Source organism: Tachysurus vachellii, chromosome 11 (assembly GCF_030014155.1).
Source record: "Tachysurus vachellii isolate PV-2020 chromosome 11, HZAU_Pvac_v1, whole genome shotgun sequence".
Classification (NCBI taxonomy): Eukaryota; Metazoa; Chordata; class Actinopteri; order Siluriformes; family Bagridae; genus Tachysurus; species Tachysurus vachellii.
The window spans coordinates 5992420-6007500 of NC_083470.1; the positions used below are offsets into that span (position 1 = coordinate 5992420).

Here is a 15081-nt window from a genome sequence, read left to right on the forward strand (position 1 = left end):
ATTGTGCACTATTACACTACACTTGCACATTTTTATGAACAGCAGATAGGTTAATCCCTCTGCACTGCTCTTCTCTTTTTCTACCCATGCCGAGACACCCAGACATTGTACCAGTTCCGGTCGTCTTCTGTGCGATGAAGCTTTTGGACCTCCGCTGAGATGAGGCCGACTCTGTGAGAATCCTGAGACATCTACAGATCTACCAGTTCCAGTTGGACTCTGTGATACTAAGAGGAGATCTGAACTCCATGTGATCCCTACACCAATACAACACTTGCCTGACTGTATATTTGTAATCACACCCCCTAGTGTCACCCATATGAGGATGAGGTTCCCCTTTGAGTCTGGTTCCTCTCAAGGTTTCTTCCTTTACCAATTAAGGGAGTTTTTCCTTGCCACTGCTGCCTGAGTCACCTCAGACTTGCTCATTGGGGATACATACATATATATACACATACATACATACATACATACTGTACATACATACATACATACACACACTGTGAACTATATATATTTTGAATTTTTATTATATTAATTCTTTATATTACTCCTTATGTTTATCTTCTGTTCTATGTTTATGTTCTGTAAAGCTGCTTTGAGACAATGTCCGTTGTAAAAAGCGCTATACAAATAAACTTGAATTGAATTGAATTGAAAGTATACAGTATCCAGCTTATAACAGCCATTAATACCAATGATCATGTAAAAAAGTGTGAGAAAATTATGTGAGAAAAGAATCAAAAGCAGAAATCATGAACATTCACTAGCTTGTGAATCTGTTATCATGTACAGTACATACGATGAATGCATGATCCATTCCACTGCTTTGGAGTGTCCAGTTCAAAGAAAACAACCGTGTGAACTCTAAATATGATGGTTCAAACATCAATTCTCAAATCAATCAAACATCTCTGAGCCTCACCTCATTTTACAATAAATCTGAGATTGGGCTTCCAATAAGTGGAAGTAAGGAGGCGGCTCTTCCTCAATAAGAAGCCTCATAAACTCGTTTACGAGTCCCAGAGCAAGCCACACAGCAGGGCAGCATCCACTCACCGTTCTGCCAAATATCCACAGCGCAATACCGGGGGATCATGCCAAAGTGTTTAAGGTCTGAAGAATAAACGCTCACCCAGACAGAGGTTTAAAGAAAAAGCAAATGGAAGAATTTTATCATCTGGGACATCAGATAGTGTGTTGAGTTACAGGGTCATCCGTTTTATTTACACACTCACTGCTCTTCTCCGGAGTCACATTAAGAGGTTTTCAGGTACACAAACACACACACACACACACACAGAGAGAGAGAGAGAGAAACATACAGAGACAGAGATAATGTAATAACATTTACTGTTGAACTAATCCATTACACAAAATACAATTGCATTAATCCATAAAAAATTATTCAACTTCATGCTGAAATAAAAGTAAGTAGCTGCTTCACTTAATGGGCTTTAACAAAGCGCTGCACCACCCTGCTGAGCTGTTTCTATTTTTCAACCCAGTAATAATACAATGCTGAATCACTTATTCAGATTTATTTTAGAATGGTTAGTTGCATTTTGTTGGAAATAACAGTAAAGTAATATCCTTTATACCACGGCGCTGCTGAATACTCAGTTCTGAACGTTTGGAAGCTGCTGATTCATTTTCTAGAACAGCAGCTTGGAGAGTAGTAACAAACTTTTATTTATTTTTTTTTCCATTTCTAATTGTTGAGGGAGTGTGTGTGTGTGCCCTGTGATGGGTTTGCACTCTGTCCAGGTGTGTATCCTGCCTTGATGCCCGATGACACCTGAGATAGGCACAGGCTCCCCGTGACCCGAGAAGTTCGGATAAGCGGTAGAAAATGAATGAATGAATGAATGAATGTTGAGGTGGTGAAGTTTTCTGTGAGGAGACGATTCATTCTTGGTTTCCAGTGTCAGCACTTCTTAATAACTTTAGGTTAACTTTAGGTTTTCCACCACAGAAAAGTCTTCAGGACAGAGGGTTTGTCACTTTGTGGAATCTAAAATGGATCTCGAGAAGCTTGAAAGATGGAACGACTGCTCAGATATGCTATAAGTAATAGTAGGATACTTCTGACATTCTACTGCATTAAATGTATATATAAATGGATAAAAAAAAGTATGATGTGCCATTCTAATTGTCCTGGTGTGTACAGTAACTTGTTTTGTTCTAGATACTTGTTTTGTTCCACTTTCAGTATTGTAGCTGTTGATTATTGTATATTGTATTTATGTATATTATATTTCCCATAGGCTTAGTGGTTAGCACGTTCGCCTCACACCTCCAGGGTTGGGGGGTCGATTCCTGCCTCCGCCTTGTGTGTGTGTAGTTTGCATGTTCTCCCCGTGCATCGGGGGTTTCCTCTGGGTACTCCGGTTTCCTCCCCCGGTCCAAAGACATGCATGGTAGGTTGATTGGCATCTCTGGAAAATTGTCCATAGTGTGTGATTGCGTGAGTGAATGAGAGTGTGTGTGTGTGTGCCCTGCGATGGGTTGGCACTCCATCCAGGGTGTATCCTGCCTTGCTGCCCGATGACGGCTCCCCGTGACCCGAGGTAGTTCGGATAAACGGTAGAAAATGAATGAATGAATGAATATTTCCCATAACAACATGTCCTGTCATGTTTCATTAATTGCTGTATTTGAAACCAATAAGCCATGTCTATTTGAGTCGATGGATTATTGCAGAATAACAATAGTAACTTCAGTACTTCCACCGGTAGATGTCTGTCAACCAAAATTATAAATCTTTATTTCCACCCAGTTGAGACTTATACTTAATATATTGCCACTGATAAAGTGCCAAACTCCAACACAACCATTTCAGCATATCAAGAGAAAGGCAACAGTAAATCATCAAGTAGTTTACCATCAGAATCCTTGACTAGTGTGTTTTGAAGCATTTTCCACACAGATGAAACAACAACTGTTTGTGGTCATACTGTAGAACGCAGCCATTAATTAGTTTGTCCATACCCTGTTTTCCATCTTGGTGTCTATGGTCCCAAATGGCAGCTGTCAGACTACAAAAAAAGTATTCTATCATACAAGACAGGCTGTGTGTGACCAATTTATTTCCCTTCCCTTATTAGTATCTCAATCAGTGCTCCACTTTCATGTCCTGTGAGATCTTTATTACAAATCGTTGAATGTTAGCCTTTTGCACTTCTTCTACATTTTCCCACAAAGGATACAACCCCTGCTGTGGCAGTACTGCTAATGCTACAGTACTCCGCCTTTAAATCCCACCAGGAACCTCTCATGACATGTAAGACAGTTGACATAATATAAAAACATAAACCGAGCAGAAAAAGGTCACGTAACCCAAACCGAGTGGACAGGACAGGGAACATTGTGATACATTGTGTAGAAAGCTCTAGTTTTGTCTAGTTTAGTGGATGGAAAAGATAAGATGTGTTAAATTTGTGTAAACTGCGCCCAGACTTGTTTATAATTGTTCCCCTAAGCCTTATATAGCTGATTTCAATAATCAATTTCATTAGGCCACTAGACTATAGGAACAAAGCTTGAGATATTATTACCGTTTCCAAAGCTGTTCACATTCTGAGCCTGACAGTGGGATGAAACGGTAATTGCACAAATGGGTCGTTTGCTATAATAGTCTTGCCTCATGTGATAGCACATTAAGTTCCAGGTAAATGAACACAAGTACAAAAACATGCATTCACTGGCCTTGTGGATGGACCATCTACGCTGCCATGATGCATGTCTCTCGGCACTGGTTTAGGTTTACATGGGATGGTAGATCAGACTAGGTTAGGAATCCCCAGTGAATCAAAGTACTTGCCTCCAGGACATGTTTATCAATGTACTGCTGATGCTCCGCCTGGTCCATGGTGTCCTGGAGAATGCTGAATGTTGCCCCAGAATTCATCTAATGACCTTTAAAGCTAAGGCAGTGAACCAGTTTGGAAAGACAGCTCTGTCTTGTTTAACCCACTCTATGGGGTCAGGAAAAACAGCATACAATGCAAATATAATGGTTGAGGTACCATAATACAGTACGTCTTGTTTGGGGCAAGCCTAGGATTTGCAAGGATGTAGACGATGTATGCAGCAGACCAGTCTGGAGCTGTAAAGTTTTGAAGCCATATGCCAGATTCTTCTATATAGAAATAATTACTTTTGTTCTGTACATTCTATACACAAACAAACCCCTGTTTCTGCCATTTCAAAGCCTTCCACCACAAAAGCGATTCAAAAGGATTAAAAGCACTTAATGCTGTTGGTTTAGAAATGAAAAGTACTCAAGGATATCATTTTGGAAATTAGAACCCTTAACTATGCAAAGAATTACCAAGGATCCCTGATTTGTATACACAAGCTTCGGTTTTTCAGACAAGTGAAACATTGGTCTTCACTACTTCTTAAAAGATTTGTTGGACCAGCAAGAAAGCTTCTGAGAAGAAAAGATAGCTCTTCATGCCCTGCATTCATTCTCCTGTGAGTTGTGTCTTTGTTCACTATGAGTCAGATTTTGTCTCCTCTATTCCCTCACACTACTATAATGGATATTTAACATGCACAGCGACAGTGGAGCAAAAGCCGTCCATAAGCCGGAGACTCTGGAAACGGTTATATTTCACACTCCTCCACAATCTGTCAGCTAAAACCAAATCCTTAAGTCTCAGTATTATACTGTACACACAGGCCTTGTTTAGGGTAGAGATGAGAGCTGAGACCCATCATTCTTAGCCATAGTCGAGCCAGAAAAACCTAAGGCACTAAATATGCATAAATGATTCACAGTGAAATTCTAAAAAAACTTGACAAAAGAATTTAAATCGAAATGTTAGAAAATGTGGACTTTCCATCTGACTGTCCGATCCCACACACGTGAAAGTATGCACACGTATGCAGAACCACTTATGGTCAACGTTCGTTCTTTTATAAAGCAGCAATGTTTATAATGTTTCCATGTATGATACTGTATGTATTTCATGACCTTTTGCAAATGTAACATCTCTCTAGGGACTGCAGGTGGAAATTAGCATTTTTTTGCTATAACCTGGCACATGACATCTCTTCTTTCTTAGACTAATGTTCTCTGTGCATTGCCCCTGATTAAGTACAAATAAACTCATTCATTCATTCATTCATTCATTCATTCATTCATTCATTCATTCATTCAAAGTAAAATCTGCCTCTCCCATGACTTTTCTAAGGGGTCGCACAACATCTTTATAACATTCTTAATAGCTTAACACAGGGGGGCACGGTGGCTTAGTGGTTAGCACTTTCGCCTCACACCTCCAGGGTTGGGGGTGCGATTCCCGCCTCCGCCTTGTGTGTGTGGAGTTTGCATGTTCTCCCCGTGCCTCGGGGGTTTCCTCCGGGTACTCCGGTTTCCTCCCCCGGTCCAAAGACATGCATGGTAGGTTGATTGGCATCTCTGGAAAATTGTCCGTAGTGTGTGAGTGCGTGAGTGAATGAGAGTGTGTGTGTGCCCTGCGATGGGTTGGTACTCCGTCCAGGGTGTATCCTGCCTTGATGCCCGATGACGCCTGAGATAGGCACAGGCTCCCCGTGACCCGAGGTAGTTCGGATAAGCGGTAGAAGATGAATGAATGAATACCTTAACACCTTGCTAAAATGTGTCCTGAAGTGGTTTGAACAAACAGGTACGACTCGCATTTTCATTTTATCGTTATGTGAATTGCCATCCAGGAATAATCCCGATACTCTAAGCATGAAACAACCGAGTGTAAAGATTCTAAAAACTGATCAATATAGCACAAATATATTTTGACATGCTATCTAGTATGATCTTCTACAGTGTTGGATCTCTGTAGTCTTTTGGTTTTCATTTATTTATATGTTTTTAACATCTAACTTTTTTTTTTTACTTCAAATATGGAACAACAATCATTTGTAATTTTCTGTTGATTCCATGAAGGTTTTCTCATGATAACATTCGAAATTCACATTAAAGCAGATGGTATGTCTAATACTGATAGGAGCTGAGCCAAGAAAGATGTTGGCAACCCTCAGTCATTCTGTCACCGACTTGTTTCATCCAGATAACAGGCTGAAGCGAGTTGCCACAGCTCATCCTGCTTAATATAAGACATATTGTAAGAACGTACCGTGAGAGCATTTTCTCTCAGCTCATCTGTGATTCACTTTCTAACGCTGCTGTTCCGAGGCTCACCGGTTCTTCGCTTCTCAAATCCATTATACATGTGAGCCGCTGTGCTCACCGAGAGCAGAACAAAATTGCAGGGTCTGTCATGAACCATTCATTCATGTCATTATTGGAACTTCATGCCATGACCATTTCAAGGCGAGTTTATATCCAAAGTGCACAAGAACTATTCATGCACTTATTGCACTTTGCAGACGGTTCAGAACATACCAGGACACATAACTACCCAGTCATGCATACACACTTATTATTAGCATTGCACACTGGGGGCTTCATGCTGTGAAAAGTCTTTAATTGGATTTGGCTATTTTCTTCAAGTCTGCCTGAATACAGCTTATAAAGTGCTTTCTGTCATTTCTGCATGGAATTCAAAGTAAATATGTACTAAAAAAACTCCAGTGTTTCTTTTGTCTGCCAATCTGGAGACTGAACTGACTAAAAATATTGCTTGCACTAGAGACGCGATGGTACAGAAAGCAGATGGCAATTGTCTCCAAAGTCTCAAATGTCTTCTGCCAAAGCTGTAAATATGTTTTTTTTGTTTTGTTTTGTTTTGTTTTTCCAGTGAAAACGAATATTTCTATATACAAATTCATTCTCTTGTCTAAAGTTGCATATTATAAGTAAAGATAAAAATGAGTGCAAAGAATACGATTATAATTTTACGATCCAGATTACAGACTTTCGTTGACTACAGAGTGGACAGTATTCTATTTATACTTTATTCTTATTTAAAATCAATAATCAGGTCACTATTTAAAGTGTTAGCAGTACGTTTAAAGTAAAATAGCTACTCTATTTATCTAGCGCTCTAAATCCTTTCTCGCACTGGAGGAAACCAGGAATTGAGGTGTTTCCTATATCTCAGGCTTGAATTACTCATTTCTGTTATACGGTGGAGGATTTAACAGGTGACATCTCCAGACCTGAAAAATCAACCGATTTATCATCTGATGTAAATGAAACAGAAGCTGAACTCAGGTCTAACCTTCATCCTTACACAGCTGTAATAGATTAAGCAAGTAAAATCCGTCCTGCTTTGAGAAAGATCCTTTCTGTAAAAGGCCACCAGCTCATGTTTCTCTGAATCACAGACCCTAATTTTTTTACCCTTTCTAACAAGCACAAATCTCACTGACTGGTTGCTTGCTGTTTCATCCAATCAGACACAACTGGAAACTCATGACACTATGTGCAGAATAAAGGATTTCAAAATGCATCGATCAAACACTGAGTAATAGTGTTGTACTCTGCAGCTGAGTATATCACAAACGCCCCGACTCTCCTGAAGAAGGATTTTATTAATAAACACCAGGCAGCCAGATGAATTCGCGCTGATTAATTAGCAAGCCCTGAAATAACGTATGCTGTGTAAAACAGGAGCAGGTTGTAAGATGAGCAGGTGCAAGGCACTGTGTGTGTCACTTGGAAGAAGTAAGAGTGAGTTCATTTAAAAGAAAAAAAGGGAAAAAAAAACCCTGATCGGCGATGCCGACATGACACACGGTGGTATGACGACATACTGTAGCTTCAAATTATGTCACCGAAAATCAAAATGATGCCTCATACAGTCCAGCGAGATGAAAATCCATCCAGATCTTTACAACACATCAGTAGAATGATTTTTAATTAAACTGCCATCAAGAGACAAACAAGCATCAATGCAGAAAGTCAAATGCTTTAAAATTCTCTTATCTGAACCGACCATTTCATTCTCAGATCGTGTGTGTGCGTGTGTGTGTGTGTGTGTGTGTGTGTGTGTGTGTGGCTACAAATATTTCCATTATTTCAAATTAACCTGTGTAATTCCACTACACCCAATTGTGGATGAACTTGTATTCATGTATTACATTTACAGCATATGGAAGATGCCCTTATATCCAAAGCAACTTACATTATCTAATTTTTATACAACTGAGCAATTCAGGGTTAAGGTTCTTGCTCAAGGGCCCAAGAGTGGCAGCTTTATGGACCTGGGATTTGAACTCACAACCTTCTGAATGGTAGTCCAACACCTTAACCACTAGGCTAACACATTTATTAAGGCTAGATGATGTCAGGAATTAAACACATGGGTGGTGAGTGATACAGTAGTGCTACACTACACGTAGTGATGATACAGCTACAGCTGATACAGATCCCACCACCATCACACACATCCCAGTTCCTTTTTTTCTTCCTCTAGGTCTTTAATGCGTCTATTATTAAGGTTTTATTATGACATTTTTAGCAGTTTTAAATGAGTGAGAACCCCTGAGAGAACCCATGATGTACTGTATGTGTTACGTGTATGTACAGTCACTGAGCACTTTATTAGGTACACTGTACTAATACTGAGCCTCTGTTTGCTCTCAAAACAGCCTCTTGACATGGATTCCACAAAATATTGAAACCTTCCTTTGAGACTGAGGTCCATGTTGACACATCGTGCAATTCATGCAGATTTTTCAGCTGTAATTTCATTCTGTGACTCTCTACTTCTACCACATCCCAAACATGTTCTAATCATATTCATGAAAGAGTCTGAGACGACTTTTTCTTTGTGACACGGTTCGTTATCATGCTGAAAGTAGCCATTAGAAGATTGTGGATATAAAGGTATTAACATGGTCAGCAGCAAAACTCAAATAGTCTGTGGCATTCAAGCCATGACTGAATGGGCCTGAAGTGTTCACCATTACACCACATCCACCAGCCTGGACTGTTGACAGAAGACAGATTGTGTCCATGGATTCATGCTGCTGGTGCCAGATTCTGACCATACCATCTGTGTTCCTCAGCAGAAATCCAGATCTGTCAGACCAGGCTGCGTTTTTCTGTCTTCAACTGAGAAGTTATGATGAGTCTGTGCCCACTGCAGCCTCAGCTTTCTGTTCTCAGCTGACAGAAAAGGATTGTGAAGTGATCTGCTGTTGTAACCCATCCACATCAAGGTTCAACGTTCTGAGATGCTTTTCTGCTCACCACAATTGTTTATCTGCATTACCTTAGCCTTTCTGTCAGCTCCAACCAGTTCAACTTATCTCTTATCTCTGAAAGCATTTCCATCCTCTGAACTATGTCTCAATGAAGACTTTTACATTACTGCCATTCTGATTACACTGTAGAAACTGTTATGTGTGGAAATCCCAGGAGATCAGCAGTTACAGAAATAATAATACCAACCCGTCTGGCTCCAACAGTCATGACAAAATCATTGAGATCTCATTTTTACCTGACATTCTGATGGTTGATGTGAATATTACCCAAAGCTGTTGCCCCATATGTGCAGGATTGTACACATTGCACTGCTGCCACATGATTGGCTGATTAAATAATTGCATGAATGGGTAGGTGTACAGGTGTTCCTAATCAAATGCTCAGTAAGTGTATAACTTGTTATTGATGAACTATGCAAACTCAAAAAAAACTTCAATTAGAAAATAGTGGAAATATATTACTCACTCATCTCTCACTCATTTTCTACCACTTATCCGAACTACCTCGGGTCACGGGGAGCCTGTGCCTATCTCAGGCGTCATCGGGCATCAAGGCAGGATACACCCTGGACGGAGTGCCGACCCATCGCAGGGCACACACACACTCTCATTCACTCACGCAATCACACACTACGGACAATTTTAGAGAGATGCCAATCAACCTACCATGCATGTCTTTGGACCTGGGGAGGAAACCGGAGTACCCAGAGGAAACCCCCGAGGCACGGGGAGAACATGCAAACTCCACACACACAAGGCGGAGGCGGGAATCGAACCCCCAACCCTTGAGGTGTGAGGCGAACGTGCTAACCACTAAGCCACCGTGCCCCCCTGGAAATATATTAATGAAATGAAATGAAAAGGGGGACATGAAAGCCTTTATTATTGCCACATATACATTAAGGCACAGTGGAATACTTTTCTTCACATATCCCAACTAAGGAGGTTGGGGTCTCCTTAGCACAGGGCAGCTATAAAACAGTACCACTGGAACAGGGAGGGTTAAGGGCCTTGCTCAGGGGCCCAACAGTGGCAGCTTGGCAGCGCTGGGGCTTGAACTCTGATCCTCCAATCAACACCCCAGAGTCTTAACCACATGAGCCACCACTGCCCCTGTCATGTACACGGAACAGAGCGGACCCAAACGCAGGATAGCTAAAATAAACAGGGTTTAATAACAAAAAACATGAAACAGGACGCAGACTAGAAACAGGACATAACCACAGTAGATGCCGCGCTGCACGAGGCAACGTGGCACAGTTAAATACAAAAAGACAATGACACAATAAGGATCAGGTGTGACGACAGGGAGGAGCAGACGAAGGCGGGGCAGACACGTGACGAGAAACGTAAACAGATGCACGTGGCCAAAGTCCGGGCCGAGTCCTAACAGCCCCACAGTGGGGCACAAATTACTGTCAATTATGGTTTTACTATCATCTGATAATATTGTTTTGAGAAAAAAGTAATTCAAATGTAAACTAATGCCTGGTTTTAAATATTTGTTAACACTTTGGTTTCCCACCTGTTACAATTAAAAAATTAAAAAATAAAGAAACAATCGTACGTTTTATTATCTTTTAGACGAGGCATGCTGTTTACACACGCTGCTCGGGTAGCACCGTTTTTGTCGATTTAATGCAGTGTTGAATTAAATATTCACCGCTGATTTAACACATACAGTGGCGAATTTACTCTCAAAGTAACATTTGCACCCAGCTAGATACCCCCTCTTCGGGTGTCAAATCAGCACACGGGGAGTTCGTCTTCCATCATTTGTGAGTAAACTAATCAGACTAAAGGGTTACTAAATTACGTAAAATACCCACAAACCCGTTTACAATAAGAAGCCACATTACACTTAGTCTAATGTCTAGTGGGCTTGGAATATCGACAACTTAAAACATGATCGTTTATAAGGATTGATCTGAATGTTTATTCTGAATAATAAAAAAAAAAAGATCTAAACACATATCACCATTTAAACTGATGTACAACAATTTTCCAGTTTTTCAGATAGATAGATACATGGATGAACAGATACATTTTACACATGGTTAAAACTTAAATCATTAACCTTGTTACTTATTTACACGCTAAACATAACGGTAGCTGTATTGTAACTTTCACCTGGAAACATAAATCTAGTGTACTAATTGGACATTAACGACCACTGATGTACCTTAAGGCTTATCATGTGCAGTTTCCCAGGTAATAAATATGGACTACAGGTACAGAGTAGGTACCCGTGCTGGTTGGACCCCAGCGACATGGATCAGTACAGTTTGATACGTGTATTTCTAAGAATGTATGTTGGACTTAACTGTCATGAATCTACACAATATTATCCATTCTGTGTATTTTGTAACATTGAAGTGAAAAAAACAGAAACTAGCACTTGTGTTGGATTCAGGTTCAGATTTCTCTTTGAAAGCGGATTTGAAGTTCATTCACCGTACCTCGGACCTGGACTTGGACTTCTATCGAGTTGGTCCTGGCCAACGGGTCATATTTTGGACACTTCTGTTTTAAAAAAGTAACTACAGATCAAATCTGTTCATATTAGAGGTACGAATAAAGAAATACATATTAAAGGTATGAATCAAAAGCGTACCACTCCAAGACTAGGAAAGGTAGAGGTTAGTACCCTTATTTCTGAGAGTCTCCAAAGAAGTAGAGTAGATTGAATTTCATGATGTGATGTGAATGCAGAAAGCACAGCATCTGGATCTCATATACAACGTCTCACCTGTGTAAAGCCTTTATTTTTACATTTTTTTTTCTTTCAGTTTACTTTTCCATATTCATAATAATAATTGGAGAACAGAGAACACATTCACAGCTATGCTAGAAGTTTGTAACATTCCTGATGATCCATACCTGGTGATGAGGAGTAAGCAAAAATATCTAAGACATCTTTAGTGATTAATCTCGCCCTGAAGGGCAACTATATAAAAGATAATCCAATAAGAACCCAATATGAGTTGAAAGAATGATGCTGTTTAAATGAGAATAAGGAGTGTAAAATGGCTGTGTCTCATTTCACTCTGTCTACCTGAGCCTTGTGCTGCGGTCCGTCTTCAAGCTCCGTGACGCTGTTCATGATGTTTGTTCTCCTTCACCAGTATTCTCAGACAACAACCTGCAAAAATCCAAGATTTGTCCTCACGGACTGTAAATATATCCTGCTTTGCTTAATCCCTCCATCAATACACAGTTCTAGTTGGTTTCTAGGAAGATGTGAACTACTTCAGCACCACACACACGTCCACCAAGAGAGCTGTTGAACCTGCAGCAAATCTGATACACTCATTTGAGAGAAAAAAAAACACTTAAGGTGACTTCTTACTCGCAAAAAAAACTCACAAGACGTGTGCACAAAAAAAATGTCGGGAGAATAAAAAGAAAACAACATCAATCGTTATCAGTTGTGTGATGCGAGTGGTGCTGAATTTTGGTGATGCGAGTGATGCTGAATTTGGTGATGCGAGTGATGCTGAATTTGGTGATACGAGTGATGCTCCTGAAAAAAAAAAAAAAAAAATCTTCCTCGAAGGAAACTTCCTTCTGTCCTTTAACGTGATGAGAAGATCAAATAGGTTAAAAAAGAGCGAAATGTCGGTATTCTGGTAAAAATATGTATCCGCAGTAGTGTTGCATTTCTTGTAGTTAATCCTGTAGCGTCCATGCGAATATGTGGAGTCACTAAAATGTGTCTGTCTCACATCACACTCAGCGTCTCTGTAGTGTGTCTCTGCTGAGCTAAAGCGCCGCTTTACAAACGAGAAAGCGGCACAGGGTTGCCAGATTGGAGACGTGGTTGCCAGGTATAAATAAACTCAGTTGAGGGTAAGGGGAAAAAAAGCGCAAAACATTCCTAGCATTCCGATGTATGTAATAATACATTGTCGATGATAATATAATGATAATAATTCATTCACATGGCTGCATAAATAACAGAGAATACAAATAAGCTGTGGGTTAAAGGAAAAAGCACACCATGCATAATTCAACTTAATAATACTTATAAAACTTTTTAATAATAATAATACGTTTTTGAAATATTAGTGTCCAAGAATTGTTTAATTCAAGATTTTTTTTTTTTTTTTTTTTTTTTAACATCTCAGTTTGTTGCTACCTTCAAATCCGGCTGTGATTGAAATGACATTATCATTTAACGTTTCTGGCATTTGGAGGATTTGCTAATCCAGACTCACTTTCAGAAGTGCTTTGAAGTGTCTATCAGTAAATACATCCTGATACTGGTTCACTAGGTCAAGGACTAAAAATATTGTCAGCCTAAATACTCTGTTGCAGAGTTAATATAGTAGGAAATGCATTCAGACAAAACCGTATTGTTTTTGGTTTTTTTGTAAATGCTTATTTAGAAAAAGATTATCTTTGGACGTCGTTTGAAGACAGACAATGACTGAGCTGTTCAGACATCCATGTAAATTTCATTCCACCTAGTTACCAGAACAGAAAAGAGTCTTGATGCATACTTTCCTGTATCCTTAGAGATGTTGATACTATCAAGAAGTGCATGAGATTTGGAGGGTGCGAGGTGTAGTGTGGGGTGTGATAAGGGTTAGTTTGGGGGTGCTGGCGCATTTCTGGCAGTATAGGGTAAGTATCATCGATTTAAAAATGATGCAGGTTGCTCCAAGAAGCCAGTGGAGGAAGCATAGCAGTGTTGTGGTGTAGAAGAATTTGTTGCATGACTAATGAGTTAATACAATATTTTTGGGGTGGTAAGGAGATCAAGAGCACTCACCATTCTGAGAGTGTTGCTGCATTACCCTAAATGCCATTCAACATAAGACTGATAGATGTGCCAGTGAGATTTAGACTTAAGATCAGACTTTCATGATAACACTGCTTTATGTTTGTCATCTCGTAGATTGATAGCTAGAATATTTCCCATATCACAACATCCCATCGCTGATTATTACCCTAGAATACCAAATCTCCTTATTGTGTCTTATTCTTTACTTGTACAGGATTGTAAATTGCTCTTTGTTAGCTATTATCATCACTAATAGTTGTACCCCAAACTATCATTATATATACAAAGTGATTGGTGTGTAATGGTCCTGTTGCTGCCTTTCCACTCCAGGGTCTCCAGTTTGATCCTGAGTTCAGTTCACTGTCTGTGTTTAGCTTCTGTTTATGCATCCAGATGGGTTTCCTCCAGGTTCTCTGGTTTCTCTTAACTGTTCCTACGTGTGCTTGACTGTTCATGGTACTGTAGTGGCAACCACCACAACCTTGACCATGAGAAAATACTTCCTGAAGATGAATAAACAAGTTAATGTGAAAGCATGAATGTTGGTTGCACTAGCAGATCAATTTCCAGAGTCTTATTTGTGGACGTGTGGCTCACAGGGTGGTAAATAAAGCACATGACAACTGTTCATTTCAATTACTTATTCATTTTCTACCGCTTATCCGAACTACCTTGGGTCATGGGAAGCCTGTGCCTATCTTAGGCGTCATCGGGCATCAAGGCAGGATACACCCTGGATGGAGTGCCAACCCATCGCAGGGCACACACACACACACACACACACACACACACACACACACACACACACTCTCATTCACTCACGCAATCACACAACCTACCATGCATGTCTTTGCCCGGGGGAGGAAACCCCCGAGGCACAGGGAGAACATGCAAACTCCACACACACAAGGCGGAGGCGGGAATCGAACCCCCAACCCTGGAGGTGTGAGGCGAACGTGCTAACCACTAAGCCACCGTGCCCCCCTTCATTTCAATTAAACAAGTCTAATTCGTTGAGTTATGAATAACAGCCAAGTCAAGAGAGATCTTATACAATCTGGCAACCCAGTGCCTTTTTCAGCAAAGCAGCTGTAACACTAATAATCTCTACAGTGTTTTATAGGTACAGATTGATT

The 15081-nt window shown here is 40.2% G+C and overlaps 1 protein-coding gene across 1 annotated transcript in view; it reads right to left on the bottom strand.

Moving 5' to 3' along the window:
- Positions 1-12480, bottom strand: part of LOC132853618 (fibrinogen C domain-containing protein 1-like) — an 83832-nt gene extending 71352 nt beyond the window's left edge. Inside the window, exon 1 of the mRNA XM_060881501.1 lies at positions 12215-12480. Within this exon, the coding sequence (XP_060737484.1) occupies positions 12215-12262 (48 nt within the window). The 5' untranslated portion in view covers positions 12263-12480. The remainder of the gene's footprint in view (positions 1-12214) is intronic.
- Positions 12481-15081: the final 2601 nt, after the last annotated feature.